Genomic DNA, 17443 nt, shown 5'->3' with positions numbered 1-17443 from the left:
AACAGCACCTCAGATCCCCAAGGCCCACTGCCTGGCTCCTAATAGCCACTCTCCATCTGTGTCACATGAACAGCTGATGAGATCGCTCCAGTGTCTGTATTTTGGAGAGTACATTCACCCAGGTTAAAATGCTAGGGTTGCCAGGGAGCAGTCAGAAGCCATTAGTGCGGGTGAGAATTTGCCTTGCAGCAGTTCCTTGGCATGGTGGAAAGCGTGTACGCGTGTCCCTGCTCGAGCTTGTGTGTGTGAGTGTGTGTGTGTGTGTGTGTCTCCTTGTGCAAGGACCCCTCGTATACATGGGTATATAGGGAGGGTAGATGGATGAAGACTGGCCTCCATAGAGCCTGTACTGAAAAGTCAAATGCCTTTTGTTTCCCTGTACTCTGATTAGTTCTTTGACGATTTGGGGTCCCTTTGACTCTCTCTCTCTCTCTCTCTCTTTTTTTTTTATCATAACAGACGGCAAAGAAAAAGAGAACAGCAACTTCGGGGTCATGCTCTAGTGTTTGGGCAGATGGAAGGGAGCTGCTTTGCCTTGGGGCAGGGTGGTTGTAATGAAGTGGCCTGTCAGTCTGTAAATAGTGGGGGTCATCTCTTCCATGTGATGGAGGGTATCACATTGCAGTGAAAATGGAAATGTCAATAAAATTAATCTGCCAGCTCTTTGCTGTGGCTTTTCTGCTTCTCTGGTCAAAGAAGGTTGAGGGTTTTTGGTGAGAAAGGAAGAGAACAGGTATTGGGGAGCCCACGGAGTCGACACCGAAGTTGCAAGGTGAGGGGCCCAGTGCGCGGGCCGTCTCGGGGTAGCCCTGACCAAGAGCAGGAAGCAGGTCTGGGAATGAGCTGGTGGCTCTCCAGCATTCCCCCGGAAGCTGCAGAGCGTCTAGCTCAGGCTACATTGAGCACAGAGTTTATTGTTTTAGGCTTTCTTGGACAAGGTTTTTACTTAGCATGGGATTTATGGCATTTACTGCTAATGAATGTCTATTCTTAAATTACAAAAACCCCCATCTCAGCGCAATTCCCAGATGTCCTTCCAGGACCCCGGCTTCTTAAACACCAGCAGGGAGCATAAACTCTCCACTTCTCTGTTTTCCTCTTTCGTGTGGCTCCAGGCTAATGATGTGCAAGGAAAACACAGCCATCTCTAAAGCCCCAGCGCCGTCCCCGTATTCTTCATTTATTTTGCATTTGATTATGCCACAAGTCGGATCTTGTTTCTTTCTTTTTTTTAAAGTTATTAGTTCAAATATTAATGTAGGGATATGGCATATATTGCTGCCCTTGATTGATGCCTTCCCAAAAACAGGAAGACGTGCTCGTATGAATTTTAAGAAAGTAGGGGTCCTGCAATGCCTTGCCGGAAGAGTTTTTCAGATACATAATTTAGATGCCCTCCAGGCAGGCTTTCAAGGCATTTTTGCTGGAGGGCAAGAAAAAATAACTATGACTGTTAAAAGTAAATGATTTTTGCTAATGTACAATTAATGCCAGAGAAAGACACAGAAGACGAAGATGTTGATAGAAACTTCTGATTAAGTGAGCACCCTACCTTCATGTACCTCTTTTTTTTTTCCTTTTTTTAATGATAATGATCACGATCAGCGGTGCAGACACCTAAAAGTTTTCCTGTCATGCAAATGCTGAGTGCAGGGTCATCGGAGGAGTGTGTGAATGTGCGTGCTTTGGAGGTGACAGTCCTAGGAGGGGCTGAGCAGGCAGTGTGTTATGTGCAATGAACAGTGACACAGTTACTGTCACCTATGCAGGCTGCCTAGAATATATAGACTACAGAACATTTAACTTGATTACCCTACAGTATGTGTTCACTATGGGGTTGGGGACGCATTTTCACCGAATGGGTTTTCTGATGGCGGTTTTCCCACATTGGATTCCGTAATTGACAAAGAGCTACTGCCCTGTGTCAAGCACACATTATAATGGAATTAATGATATGGGCGAGTGTGAGACACACAAAATTAACATTTGAAGAGGGCTGGTTTAATTTTGTCTTTTACATATTTGTGTCTCCAATTATACTTTAATGAAAGAGAATATACCCGCTTAATGGATTTCTCTCAACAAGCTTAGCTGAGCTCGTCAGCTGCACGTTGTCGTTGGCCCCCTTTCTGTATTGTCTCTAATGTATTTTCCTTTTTTTTTTTTTCCCCCGACCAGGGGATGGTTTAGACAACAGTGTAGCTTCACCTGGCACAGGTGATGACGACGACCCAGACAAGGACAAAAAACGCCAGAAGAAAAGAGGCATTTTCCCCAAAGTAGCAACAAATATCATGAGAGCATGGCTCTTCCAGCATCTCACAGTAAGTCAAGATGAAAGAAAAAGTTTTGCTGCTTTGCCTGCTGCTAGCATACGATACAGGTTGATAACCGATTTTTAAAAATAGTAATAAGGTGACTGTTCTCCCTTTCTTGAAATCTGATGACCAGTGGAGCAGTTAAGGTTTTGCCAACTGTCACTACCCACCCTCTAGAAAGGAGGACGTTTTTGTTTTAATAGGCCAGGAATGGACCTTATTCAAAACTGGTCTAGGGCCCTACACAGCATGTATAAGTCAATTTGTTATTTATGCTAAAAGGTATGAGAGTGACTTCAGATAACACCCCTGTGACCAAGGGAAATGGCTGGAAGGAGCTCATGAGTCTGTAAACGCTGCTGATTACACTCTTAACGAAAGCCATCTCCTTCAGGAGGCCAAAAAAAGGGGGGAGGGCAGCACCTTGCCCCATGCATGTCCAAGCTCATGGTATCAGGTTCAGCTGTACTTGCAGGAGCCATGTGCAAACACGGCCCGTGTTTCTGGGACACGCGCAGAAGGGTTCTAGGTGCTCTAGCACCTTTGTCTGTAAGGTGCAGATTAGATTCTTTTTCAGCTGTTCAAGTCCATTTTTTTACAAGCTCACCCTGTTCCCTTCTGGGGAAAGATCAACTCTGCCACATTTTTAAAGTAACAATGTATCTTTACCCTCCTGCTTGTATTCCCTTTTATGTGTCTGTGGTTGACTCTAAGGCTCTGGTGACAGAAAAAAACAAAAAAATCACAGCGTGTTCTCACAGAGGAACCAGACACTCCTATTTCCCTGTTCGTTTGGAAATTCTGGGAAAACGGTGAAGGTGTCAGAGGTGGTTGCTTGCTATGATATTGTTTTCAGGCCATTCTCTTTAGGCTCATGCTTAAAAATAGAGTAGCCCACTGAAAGCTGAAGGTCTTCTTTGATTATCCAACTTGTGTGTTGCCACGCTGAATGACATTAGTTACAGTGTCATGGGTCCAGGACAAGGTTCCAGTTTTATTTATGGTGGTGGCCGCCGCTCTGCTCTTGCCGCTGAGCTACAAAGGGCAAAGGGTGGAGTGGTGGCGGGGAGGGCGGAGTGATAAATTCACATTCCTAAATCGGCCATTTTGATGTAAGGACATTAGTAGCAAACTAAGGTGTATCGATCTGGCCTGTGGTGTCAGGATCAGCTGGGAGAACCAACGAGGCTGCCCTGGTGGTGGTTATTCTTGCCTCGAAGCTATGGCCATTTCAAAGGTCAGGGCCCTGCACTGACTCGGCTCAGAGGAATTAGACAGAACATGCGGTCTCTGGGCTGATTACTTAACCAAAGACAAAATAATGAGTCCTAAGCAAATACTGACTAATTGAAAGGGCTGTAAATCCATTACATATTGGTCAGGGATAATCAGGAGTATTTAATCACTTTTATCTATTCAGGAGCACTGAAGCTGCAACAGCAAAGCCTTGAACCTTGCCATGTGGCTATTATTCTCATCATTATCAAAATTACTTCACAGCTGTTCTTTGCTACATCACCTCAGCTGGAGATTTACTAACCTGTAAAATGTTTTTAATTTGGAAGTCGAGGGAGTGTGAGGGGAGGGGCTTCTCGTTTTTTTTTTTTTAACGGAAGGTTCGTTTGGTTAGAGTAGCAAGTTAGAGAGGCAGAGGCAGGGTAGGGGCGCAGGGATGGCAGGCACCCAGCTCGCTCCCTGCCAGCTCACCTGTTTGGCTTCCTCGCTCTGTCTTCATTCACGCTCAGCCCTTCTCGGCCAAAGAGAGAGGCTTCAACGGTGGCTTTCCAAGCAAACGTCTCCATGTATTTGCAGTCCCTCAGTAATCAAAGTCAACATCCCAGAACAGCCCAACCTGAGAGAATCAGGGGCTCTGTTTACAAATGAGGAAACTGAGACCCAGGAAGGGAAGTGATTAACTCAAGGTCAAGCTGCCACCAGGACCCAACCCTCCCCGTGCCCCGCACTGTGCTTTTTCCACCCATTACAGTCACTTTGCTAAAACCCTTATCCCCTTTACGGGTAGTGTATAAATCTCACACAACCTCTGCCACCAGTATGCTGGGCATCGAGGGGGACATAGGGAGAGGCCAAGTGCCATTTTCTGTATCTGTTTTTTAAGCTTCCTACTCCCCCAGTCTCTCAGAGCAGAGAAGACTTTGCACCTTTCCCTTCAAGCTGACCCTTTCCTTCACCAGCCGTATTCTGAGCCTTGAGTCTCCAATGTTAGGGTCCGGAGCCCTTGCTAGACATGCTGCCTTGTCCTTTCAGTACCTTATCCCCCAACCTCCCTGCCCTAGGCTGACCCCACCGTGCACTGTGGCCACTGGTGAAAAATGGTGGGTGGCCAGTGATGCTGGGCACTCCTTCTGGCTTTGCCGAGCAGGGAACTGCAAACCCACCACAGCACCATCCCCCCAGACCTTCCCCCCCCACCATGAGAATGCTTTCATCTGGTTAAAGGAACTCAAGACTTGGTGCAGAATTCTATGGCCAGCTGAAAAATTTCATTAATGCCTGCCCTTGGAGCAGGGAGAGAAGAATCAAAAAGCCTCCGCCAGCCAGTCGGGAAACCTTCTGAGGTCAGTACGCCCCTGTACCAGCTGCCCCTCAGTTAAGCCCATTAAGTTCTCTGGACCTTCTGTTGTCCCATTTTTCAAATGAGAGGGACACAACGCAGGGTCTCCACACCGCAGGGTCCTTTCCCGCATCCATAGCGCTGGGTTTGCCTCGGGAGCACGTAGCCAGAGCCCCGTTCTGTCCCAGCCTCTGGTCATCCTTGCCTCCCTGTCCCCCTTTCTTTTTCACTCTCTGCCGAGTGCTTTTTTTTTCCCCTCCCCATGACCTTCTTTCACAACATGCCCCTTTCATTACTTTCTCCCACTGGCTTTGTCTCCCAGTCTTTCCCTCTGCTCCCCTCCCTTGCCCTTTCTGCACCTCCCTTGTATCATAAGGAAATCCTCCTCAGTTTTCTCTTTGAAAAAATTTCCCCTCTTCATCTAGATTTCACCCCAACTACAGAGAAGAGGTTCAGTCACTTTGATGAGGATGGTCCTGTAAAACTTTTACTTTCCAGTCTTTAATGAGCCGAAAGGTTTACTCAGCTATAATTCCGAGCTCAGAAACCAAGAATAGAGACCCCTCACTAGCGACATGTTAATTTAGACTTTTCTTACGTGCACTAACAGGCATGAGGAAGTCCTTGGAAATAGAGATGCCCACTATATTTTTCTGTCACTTAATTAATTTCAACTTTCAAAGTGAAATGTTGGCTCTAGCTCACTGAAAATAGACGTAGTCTAAATTATTATTTCATGTAAATTTCCTCACAAGCGCATGATTCAATGTGCATTCCTCCATTCTTAGTCTCTTTAACATTATTTCAAACTGGTTTGTTCCCTTTTGTGCAGTATGACCTGTTCTTGTATTACAATAATCCCCGATGTACCCTTTTTTCTTTCTTTTTTCAAAAAAGAAGCTAATTGAATTATCTCATTATTTTAATTTGTTAAGCAAATGTATTTTGCATCTCAGGATGTGTTCTTAAAGAAGGGGGCTGCTAAGGCTTTGCCCCCTGAATGGGCCATTGGCCCATTTTGACATTCATGCATTCATTAACTAGCAGAACATAAAAGAACTCTGGTTGTATTTTTTTTTTCCAAACACCCAACCAGCATGGAGCAACTTTTTCCAATAAGCCACAGGGGTCTCTCTACATATGTTCTCAACTGCAAGCTATTGTCACCTATTCTGAATACCTCAAAAGGCCTAGAGAAAAAAGAAGCCCACCTCAACAAAGGCCAACTGTAGCAATTGTTAAGTCTTAGTCTCAATATGACAAAAATCATTAACCTTCAGTTTTCTTGGAAGAACAAGTTCCACTACAACTGTAACAGTTAAAACCATCTCAAATTCCTGCACACCACCAGTTTTAGGGGAAAAGGTAATACGCTTGCTGCTGATTGATTATATTGAAGGAGATATTGAAACTAAACCCAAAGTGGCATTTAAACAAAACAAACTATTGGACGAATTTGGGAATTTCCATATTCAGAGTTAAACACTTTGAATTTAAATTTAATCTGAGGCTAGATAATTCATTTCTGGTTTCTAACTACCAATTTCCAAAGTGTCTTTTAAAAGTCCCCTTTAAAAGCCTCATAATAACTTAAAAAATAAACCCGTATCTATCTATCTATCCATCCATCCATCTGTCTCTAAATTGTGTATATATTTAGAAATTCATCTCCTGGAAATGTTCTATATACAATTACCACCACCCCCCCCCCTTCTACTGGTTGATGGCCCTGCCTAGCTCTCAGACTAATAAATCTAGTGAAGATTGAAGAAAGAATCTGTTGGAAATGTATGTGCTTTTGCTGGAACGTACCCAATGGCAAAAGAACTTAGGGAAATCCTAGGGAAGTATATTCCTTTCACTAACACATGGAGATTATGATATCATAAAAGTAAGCCTGCCATTACAACTGTTTTTATTTGAGTTCAAAGATAGTTAAAGAAAGAAACAGCAAGAAATAATACTGGGGCTAACAGTTTATTCATAACCGTGAAACACTCCTCCACGCCAAGAAGCCCTTAGTGTGTTCAATTAGGCTCTCAGGCACCTCCACTTGCCACCTTCGAGAGCTTTCTAGTTGTGCTGCAAAGAATATATTTGGTCATGGAATGAAAACAGGAAGTGACATAAACAAAGACCCCCCTTGCTCATACCAGTCTCTAACTAAAGGTTTTCTTATTTGAAAACACAGGCCTAAAGCTTGCACGTAGGGAATGTGGGACTTCCTTCAAAGATATGCATGCAGAATCAGAAGTAAATTTACTTTAAAGTGATGTTATATCCTGCAGCATTCTTGAAACCACAGGTTCTAAAAACTGTGTCCTTTGTTGCTGGCAAAATGCTTTGTCCCGCTCTAGACCTCTGGTGCTGGGGGAGAGCGATGAAGCCTGACATTCACACATTCAGTTGTTTGGCTCCTTGGCTATTGGAGATTGTTTTATGGGATTTTGCAAGGGTCTCTGGTAAGAAACGTGATTTTTAAAGTTTATCATCCTGCAGAGACCATGTACCCAAGTTGTGAGTAAATACAGCTCTGTGTTACTGTAGAGATATCTCTTCTCCAGTGAGTTCACTGAGACCATAGGACAGTGAACTTAGTCATCTCATGTTTTTACTCTACCCATGCAGAGGCACACACATAAACACGAGAGACAGACAGAGGAAGACAGAGAGACACGGACTCAGACTATCTTGCTTTTTAACTAGTTCTCTTCATCTTATGTAGACCTAGATGGCTTCTTTTCTTAAATGAGATGATCCAGCGTTGACGTTAAGAGCTCAGGACCTGGCTTTCTGACTGGGGGAGGTTAGATGAGTCCTACTTGAAGGGAAGCACTAAGTGTCCTTTCATGGGGCTTTCCAGCGTACAATTATACCAGGGTCATGACTATTAGTCATTCATTATCAGGAGCAAAGCAAAACAAAATACAGTGCCTGTAATCTGCCACCCAGATTTTTGATCTTGAGCAGCTACCCTTTTTAACCTCATCTTCCATATCTGTAGAATGGGGATAATTCTAGAACCAGCTTAGGAGGGTTGTTGCAGGGATTGCCTGAGCTAACATAGAGAATATAGAGCATTCAGTTCAATGCGTGGCTCTTATAGTAAGGACATAATTCCATTCTTATTGTAGTCTAGCTGAATTGCCAGCAGGAGTGGAACTGGGCAGCTGAAGAAACCACTTGCTTGCACGGTCTGTGTGAGATGGGGAGATCAGGTTTTGCCAGACAGGTCCCAGATGCCCTCAGCAGGAGAGAACGTCATCTAAATAGTGCCTTCTAGCTCAGTTATGCTGAATGACAGCATCCGAGGGTCCTGGTGCTAATGGGAAGCCAGAGTACGCTGGTGAGCCTTCTGGGACACGGTGGGAAGTGAAGGAGGAACTGGTTATGGAATGGCTCATAATGCCTCAGCTGGGGCCTACTATTGATAGAGAATGCTCCCTCTTGCTGTAAGAGGTCCAGTATGTGAACAGAATCTAGAGTTTCCAGCTTCTTCAGAGTGTTAAAGTCTAGGCTCCCTGACAGACAGCATAGAAGACTGGGTTGGAGCTCTGTAATCCTGGGTAAGCTAGTCAACCTCTGAACCTAGTTCCTTATTGAGAAATTAAAATAGTAAATATGTGCCCTCCTTAGCTGGTTGGTTGCTACATCAGATGAGGTAGTCGGTGTGTGACTGGGATTTGCTACACAAATGTTGAGTATCTTGGCTTTCTGGTTGCGTGTTCAAGTTGCTGGCTCCCAACCTGTAGTAGTCCCTCATGAGATCTCTACCCCAGGATTTCCACTCATTCAGTCCACAAGGGTATCCGTGGAGGCTCTGATCATTCCTGTCATGAGATCTCTTTCTAAGGGCCTTAATGGTTAACTGAATCAGCATTCCATGGACGTTCATTATTTCTACTTGAAAATTAGTGCCTTTATGATTCTGAGATTGATCTACTTAATACCAATTGCTATAGGCCAAATGAATACCAAATACAAAATGTTGGACTTACTTAGACTGTGAGAGATGGCCTCTCTCACACTCAGAGATCTAGATGAGCCCTGAATACAAGTAGGGCTGTTGGGCAGAGAAATCCTTCCGTGGAAATGCATATGCAGAACACACAGCTGAAAAGCACCAGCAGAGAGGACTTCCCACAAACACACAGTGCACTGAGGCTGCCCTAGCTGTAGCCCTTGCATTGTTGTTCTGCTTGCCAGGAGAAAACATCTGTGAATTATTTGAGTGGAACCTTATACTGGAGATCCTCTGAATTGGTGTCATCTCTGTTTAATTTCAGGAAATGATGTCACAATGCATTAAATAACAATGCTGGGTGATTTATTTTCCCACGGACATGCTGTCCTAAGCATTCCTCTTCTCTCGCAATGTTTCCAATTAACTGTAAGCTTGAGTGTTCTTCCTATTTCATAATGATTTTGAGGGGTGGGGGCGGGAGATGGGGGTGGGAAGATTGGTAATTTCAGAGGTTGCTGAGGTTCAGAGCTAATGGTACATCCATCACAGCCTTATTGGGACAGGGAGGGTTCTGAACATCGGGGCTGTGATCTTCAGTGTTGACCTACACCAGTGTTGGTTGGTTTTAAAGCATGTCTAAAAAAGAAAGCCTGAATGTTCTGATCCTAGCTGTCCAAAGAGCTACCAGATAATTTTAATAGCGACCTGCATACTGTAGCTTCTGTCTCGATCAAAGTTTCTATGCACTCCCTTCTTCAGTAAAGAATAGAGGACATAAGTCAGTTCTGTGTGCCATCTGTCGTCGTTTTTACAATTTCTCAAATTAAAGAGACAGGCCAAAAATTTAATGTTGTGTTGAATCCTAGAAGCTCCTCTAGAAGAAATAAAATTGCGACTAAATTTACTTTGTCTCCCTTGAGGAAAGGAAAAAAGTTGCATGTTGCTGTGTCATAACCTTCCCCTTGAAGTCTCAGTCTGGTGTTTGGGATCAGAGTGTGAGGGATTCTACACGTAAAGGCTCATGTGTTGGGACTCTGCAGCCCTCGTCCACACTCTGAAAGACTTCGAGGTCAAGTGCCCGGTACAGTAGTGGTGGCAATGGCCTTCTGTGGGGGTGCCGAGGTGTGTGGTCTCCTTGATACAAAAACGTTTGGTGGAGAGATTTCCAAAGTATATCAAAGAATCCCATTTAAAAAGAAGTTCAGCTGAGATAGATCAGGAAAATTAAGTCCCAGATTATGAGCGACTAGCTGACAGACACATTTTTAAAATGAGCAACTGGGTGAGAAGATTGAAGAATGAAATGCTTATTAAATTACCATCAAAAAGACACTAAAATAATTATTAGCTCAAAGTTTAACACCCAATTTCATAAAATATCACTCTGAGTATAATTGTTTAAAAATACGTTACAGAATTCAAAGAGATGGAGAATGGAGGACCCTTGAATAAAAGAAAATAGAAGGCATGTGCATATCTGAATATTCAGCTATTTAAAACCTCCAAGAATAGAGTGCCATTAAATGCTGTTTAGAAAAACCCGTGAATATTCATTCAGATCCTAGAGAACTGTTCCATTTCTTCATTCCACACAACCACGGTTTGCGAGCGTATTCTATGGAGAGGCTGTGTTATTGGAACGTAAAGACCAGGTTGCCTGGGTCGTGAGACCACTGGCTGTCCCTCAGCTTTGCTGCAGCAGGACAGAGTCATTAAAGTCATCTTCACATGCAGAACTCATTTTGATGTTGGATACCGTTGCTGCCCCGATTTCAGATGACGCCTGAAAATGCCCTGCCTTCTCCGTGCTGTAGTCTGTTTTTGCAGTTTGGAACAGATTATGAAGTGTAAAGGTGATATCCTGCCCCGCTGCTCCTGTTAAGAAGTAGTGACTTGGGGAGGGGGCATGAGGTTGGTTGAAGGGAATTTGCCTTTAGCACATTAACGGGGAGGTGCTAGGTACCACTTTCTAAATTGATTGGCAGCCTTGTTTACAGTATGCAAAGTAATCACGGGCACCCTTTAAAGGTGTATTATCCTCTTAAAACATAATAGTAATGCCATTTTCATGCTTTTACATTTGCTATTCGTATTTTGAACTGCCAAGTCCCAAATCTGCCAGAACTGATTTAAGTTGTTTTTATCTAATAGTGAATAAGTTGTCAAGTCACAATATAATGGCAGATAGTTTTTCCTAAACTATAGTTTTACTTCTCAGTTATAATAGATAACACGAGTATTTGTTGACTCTGACTTGATTGTCCACAAAAAGAAAAATTACAGCTCAAGAGATTATTATTGTGGGATTCTGAGATGACAAGAAATGAAGAGAATATTATTCTCTAGTTACTCTGAGCATTATAGAAAATTAACATGAGCCACTAGTCAGCCCTCCTCCAACCACCCTGCTTCTCAGTTTACTGATAACCAACTTGCCTAAAACGGCCGGATAATGAAGACCCACCCTTCATCCACCAAATCTTGCTGCTCTTAATTTAATTTTAATACCTCAGTTTTCACATCATAATATAGATAGATAGATTGATTGATTTACTTATGATCATTCCCCTACATTCTGAAGTATTCCAGAATTAATTTTGACTTGGAAATAGCCGACACTGCATACCTAATAATTTAGGTAAGGATAATCCCATGACTCGGGTCATACTCCAGTTGTAAAATGGCTTATTTCTTAGCCTGGACACATGGTGTGACCCTGTCGTAAGCCGACAATAAACAACCCAAGTATACTGGGGTGGTGTTACACCAGTCTTTTAAAAAGAAAAGCACTTTAATCAATAGAAGAGATGAATGCTGGATTATTCCCTGTAGGTTTGGTGACATGTTGGAACTCTATAAAAGCAGCCTGATTTTTTTCCCCATGGTGAAAAGTTACAGGTTCCATTTCAGTGTTCCAAGACACCTGCAGGCAGTTCATGAGTGGTTACACTTGTTTTAAACCTTGCCTCACAATGAGTTTTTTAAAAAGAAGAAGAAGAAGTGTTAAGAGGGCACAGGCTATATGAAATCATTATTTAGTCAATTATAGGCTCGGTTCAGTTTTTGCATTAGTTTCCAGCAAACCGTAAGTTCAGAGCTATGATGGCACTTTGATGAAGACCCTTCTTTCTGCTTCATCCTGGAGCTTTTATGTTTGCTGGTGAACTGCTTAAGTGATAATCAAGTATGACCAAGTGAAAGGCGTCAGTTTTTAATATGACCTCTGTTATCAGCCTGGGCATCCTTTCAAAAACAATTTGAAAGTATGTATGTATGTATGTAAGTATGTATGCATGTGTTTTTGCTGAGCAAGTTTAAAGGGTGATTTGGTTCTCTTTGGTTCTTGCAAGCTTGGATTGTCTTGTCAGTGTCCATCCCAAATATGACCCCCACTCCTGCTTATTTAAAAGGTGTATGTGATTAGTTAAGTAAATAGGAGGTACTTAAATTCTTTTGAATCTGTGGTTGCACCTGATTGGATAGAGAGTGGAAATATTTAGAATGAATCAGAGAATCGGTGCTTTGCCTACCTTTGATAGTGAGCACAAGCTGTTAATTTTTTGTGCTTTGCAAAAACAAACAAACATTTCAGGGCAGGGAGAAAGAAATTCCTACTGTTGACAGGAACACACATACACACACACCCATACACATACCAGCGGCAGCCCAGTTAGGATCAATGTGAAGTTAGAGTAAGATCTTATTCTCAGCTCAACCTTTGGTTCTCTGAGTTATCTTGGGCAAGTCATTTAATTTTCTGAGTGCCGGGTTTTGAGTTGTTTTGAGTTGGCTGAGATTAGGAATAACCCTTTGAAAAGGGCAGAATACTGTGAAAGCATAAAATGATATTCATTAATGTTTTCATGTAATGCACCGAAATAATTGATTTGCTCTGTGTTAGCGCCATGAAACCGGAACTTGGATATGGGTGAAATGCTCTTCAGAGGGACTGTACTTGTTTCTTTTGACCTAAGTCTGTTTGAAATGAGGAGCAAATCCTATAGTTAGCATGAGATGTACAAGGAAGGGCAAAGACCTTATGGACCATTCATACTGTGGCACGGTTTATTAGGGCATCATGAGTGAAAGTAATTTTTGAAATTTCATAAACTCACACTTAAGGGAAAGAACTGGCTGAATGATAGCAAAGAAACCTCACCATGAACTTACTCCCGCTTGTACTATTACAGCTTTGGAACAAGCTCCTTGGGGATTTGGATATCTTCGTTCTTTGTCCATAAACTCTTCTATCCTGACAATTAACCGGTTCACCAGTCTGCCACTTTTCATGCTGGCCAGGCTGATGAGGATGAGCAGCTTTGCATCTCTAAATCCTAGGAGAGACATAGAATTATCTCTGGTCAGCAAGACACTAGTGAGGTTATTTTATTTTCGTTTTTTCCTGAATATAGTTTCGATCTGGATGCTAAATCAGGCTACTTTTGATTCTACATCCAGAGATTTGTGAATGCTACAGCTCATAACACAGAATCGTATTTGAATAAGCATAGAATATGTATGGGAAAATTGTGAGAAAAGCTTGGAAATGTATATTGAAGCCCTAGCTTTAGACCCCACAACCCAGATATCCAGGTGAGGAACCTCTGTGTAAGTTAGAAATGGTGATACTGTGGTTTGAAAGTTGAGGCTGATCTTTGCAGAAGCAATGCTTGCAATCATGGCATTGGGTAAAGGTAAGGAAGAGAGCACAGAAAGAAGGGGTTAGTGGAGGCAATCTCTTTGAAAACTACTTTTAAAGGGAAGAAGAGAGAACGTAATGAGCAAAGATAAAGAAATCAGTTTAGTAGGAACATAATCAGATCATGTGAAAAAGAGAAGGAGTTTCAATGCAGAGGAAGTAGATTCTGCCGAAAGATCAAGGACAATGATGACTAAAAATAAGCCTTTGGATTTGGCATTTGGGAGTCCTGGTCTACCTTTGAATTCTACAAGCTGAGGAGTGAACACGCAAAGCTGGAAGGGAACAAAGGAAGAACAGAGGACAGTGCGTGGGACGGCAGAGTTTAGCAGTGGGGTGGAGCAGGTGAATCAGGTGTTGCGCTAGCGGTGGGAAGCGAGCCAGGCTGTAGGTGTGGAGGGGTGGAGAGGATGACAGTGCATAATGCAGGGTTCCAAAGGAGGAAGCCAGTGAAGGTGGAGGTCAAAGCACAGGTAGAAAGGTGGGTAGGAGAATAGGAAGAAAGCTGAGGAAATTCGGAAAAGAACTACTCTAACTGGATGAGTGGGAAATACGGAGAGTGTGATCGGGAACGAATTAGGAAGGCATAGTGGTGCAGGGTGGGATCAAGAGGTCCAGGCTGGAATGGACCCTCTTTGCATGGACCCTCTTTGCATCATTTCATCCTTGCCCAGAAGGGGAGGCAGAGCTCAGGCACCCAGGGGCAGGAGGGGGAAAGCAGACGACAGGGGAAACCTATGCCGAGGTGAGAGGGAGAGTTTTAGTTAGAATTCTTGAATGGCTGACTAAGTCAGAATTCTGATGAGATACTCCTTTTTTGGATCATGATGAAAAATGATTCTGTAGTTCATCTGAATAATGAAACGATTAAGAAAAGTCAAGATATGTTTGGAAAAGAAAAATAAAAGATATTTTTGGAAAAGAAAAATTAGAGAGACCTTGCCCTGAGTATTAGTAAAATAGATTATAAAGCTGCATAATACAACACTGGCTAACATAATAGGCAGAATGATCATTTGAAAAATATAAGAAGGCAAGATAGAAAAATCTGGCTTCTCTTCTGGATACCAGAGGGACTGGTAAGGAGGACTCAATCCAAATATATGGAGAAAGTTATTAATTTTAAAGGCATCACTTTAAATCAATTGAGAAAGAAAAAAGTAAGTCAATAGTTTTTTTGTTTTTTTGGTTAATGGTTTAGCTATTTTTGAAAAAACAACCAGTACTCTCTCCACTGAAGTAAGTTCCGCATTTAAGAGTTCTTTGAAGGGAATATAACTATTTCTTCTTCCTTATTTATTTAGTAAAATCCTTTCAGAGCATACAAACAAAGGTATTATAAAGAAAAATGCGGGCACCTGGGTGGTGCGGTCGGCTGAGTGTCCGACTCTTGGTTTTGGATCCGGTCATGGTCTTGGATCCGGTCATGGTCTTGGGGTTGTGAGATCGAGCCCCGCTTTGGACTCCACGCTCAGCACAGAGTCTGCTTGAGATTCTCTTTCCCTCCTCCTCCTAAAGTAAATAAATAAATATTAAAAAGAAAAATGGTAATAGGTTTAAACAAAAATAAAAATTAAAAGCTTTTGAAAAAACACCATAACATAAAGGCAGACATTAAAATGGCAAAAATAGGGGCACCTGGGTGGCTCAGTGGGTTAAAGCCTCTGCATTCGGCTCAGGTCATGATCTCAGGGTCCTGGGATCAAGCCCTGCATCGGGCTCTCTGCTTAGCAGGGAGCCTGCTTCCCCCTCTCTCTCTGCCTGCCACTCTGCCTACTTGTGTTCTCTCTCTCTGTCAAATAAATAAATAAAATCTTTTAAAAAACAAAAATAAAAATAAAATGGCAAAAATATGGGCAACATCCTATAACAAACAAAGGATTAGTGTCTTTAATAATGTGTACACATCGATAAGGAAAAACGCAATGAAGGCATGGAAGAAAAGAAGAAAACACAAAATGAAGAAACACAAATGGATAATAGGAATTTGAAAATGTTCAAGGCAATTAATAACCAAATCAATTTTTAAGAAAGCAACAAAGTACTGTTTTTTCTATCAAACTAAGAAAAACTAAAAACAATTAGTATCCAGCTCTGTCCAGAGTGGAAGGAAATATCTGCCTTAATAATGACAATAAAAATTGGCTCAGCCTTTCTGGAATTTCAACTTTAAATTGTATTACTAATCATGTTCTTATCCTTTGATCCAGTAATTCAGTTTCTAGGAGTTTATCATAAAGGTGTAATAAGAAACATACATAAAAGTATGCAAAATGATATATGAAGATATCGTTTATGGCAATAAAACATTGAAAACCACCTATATTTCCATCTATGGAAGACCATAATGGAATATGACGGACTGCTATGTAATCATTAAAAATTACAGTTTCAAAAATATTTTGAGGTATGGAAAAATCAGTGTATTATCAGGTAAAATAAAACAGATAAGAGAGTATTTATTTTATTTTTTTGAAGATTTTACTTATTTGAGAGAGTGCACACAGGTGGGGGTGGGAGGGCAGAGGGAGAGGGAGAAACTATCTGCTGAGCAGGTACCACTGAGCAGGGAGCCTGATGTGGGGCTCGATCCTAGGACCCTGAGATCATGACCTGAGTTAAAGGCAGATGCATAACTGACTGAGCCACCCAGGTGGATAAGGCAGTGCTTATGATATGGCTACACTGTCATGAAAGAAAATAGAATTGGATATGTGCATAGAAGAACAAATGAAATGTTAACAGTGATTATCTTTGGGTAGTGAGATGTGGGTGACTTTTTAAAAATAATATATTTATTTAAAGATTTTATTTTTTGAGAGAGAGAGAGCACGAGAGAAGGATGGGGGGCAGAGGGAGAAGTAGACTCTCCACTGAGCAGGGAGCCTGATGAGGGGCTTGATCCCAGGACTCTGGGATCATGACCTGAGCCAAAGGCAGATGCTTAACCGACTGAGCTACCCAAGTGCCCTGTGGGTGACATTTTAAAGTTTCTTTTTTATACTTGTTTGTATGTCCTAAATTTTCTATTAAACGTGTGCTATATTTATAGTACACAACAGTGCATTTATCCTAATAAAGAACTATGCTGGGCAGGGAGGCTAATAACGTTGGGAACACAGGATGCCCGCCGAGAAGTTCCAAGTCCAGATAAAGATTAAGAGGGAGAACGGAGAAGCAGGGAAGGAGCATTTTAAGGTCTGTGGTCTTGGAAGTACAGTATCTCTATGTAATGAAATCCAGGCTGTTGAAGTAGAGATGGATGACATTGGGAATTAAGAGAGGCAAGATGTTTGAAAGGTCTTTGTCTTATATGTTGAAACCTTCAAACTTAGAGGCAAGCAATGGGGGGGAGAGGAACCTTCTAGCTTGTACAGAAGCCATTCGGGAAAGTGGAGGTGGCTTAGAGGTCAACATTCTTTTGGCAACAGTGATGGAGAGGAATGACTGCAAATGCCATGCACTTCACGAGAAAATTGGTGGGGGGTAGGCTTTAGATCAGGGGCTGGGAGCAGGAAATGAGAGAGAAGGCAAGAGAGAAAAATCTGGCCTCTCTTTCTAGATACCAGAGGAGGTATCTAGAGGAAGAAAAATGGGTATCTTCAGTGTAGAGTCTTAGTTCAGGCCATGACAAATACCACAGACTTGGGGGTAGGTGCTTAAACAGCAGAAATTTCTTTTCTTCTAGTACTGGAGGCTAGAAAGTCCAAGATCAAGGTGCTGGTAGCATCAGTGTCTGGTGAGCACTTTCTCCTTGGGTTGCAGAGGGAGAAATTGTCTTACTGTGTCCTGACATAGCCTTTCTTTGGAGAGAGAGAGAGAGAGAGAGAGAGAGTCTGTGTGTTTGGGGGGGGGGGGGATGTGGGTGTGGGTGTGTGTGTCAGGGG

At 42.4% G+C, this 17443-nt stretch overlaps 1 protein-coding gene across 2 annotated transcripts in view; it reads left to right on the top strand.

The window, feature by feature from the left end:
* Nucleotides 1-17443, top strand: part of MEIS2 (Meis homeobox 2) — a 206897-nt gene that overhangs the window by 61047 nt on the left and 128407 nt on the right. For both annotated transcript variants that reach the window (XM_080807703.1, XM_080807702.1), the window contains exon 8: nt 2179-2324. In XM_080807703.1, the coding sequence (XP_080663829.1) occupies nt 2179-2324 (146 nt within the window). The remainder of the gene's footprint in view (nt 1-2178; nt 2325-17443) is intronic.

The sequence above is a fragment of the Martes martes genome, assembly GCF_963455335.1.
Source record: "Martes martes genome assembly, chromosome: 7".
Lineage (NCBI taxonomy): Eukaryota > Metazoa > Chordata > Mammalia > Carnivora > Mustelidae > Martes > Martes martes.
Note: the sequence above shows the minus strand (reverse complement) of the source record. Positions and strands in the feature narration are given on the sequence as shown.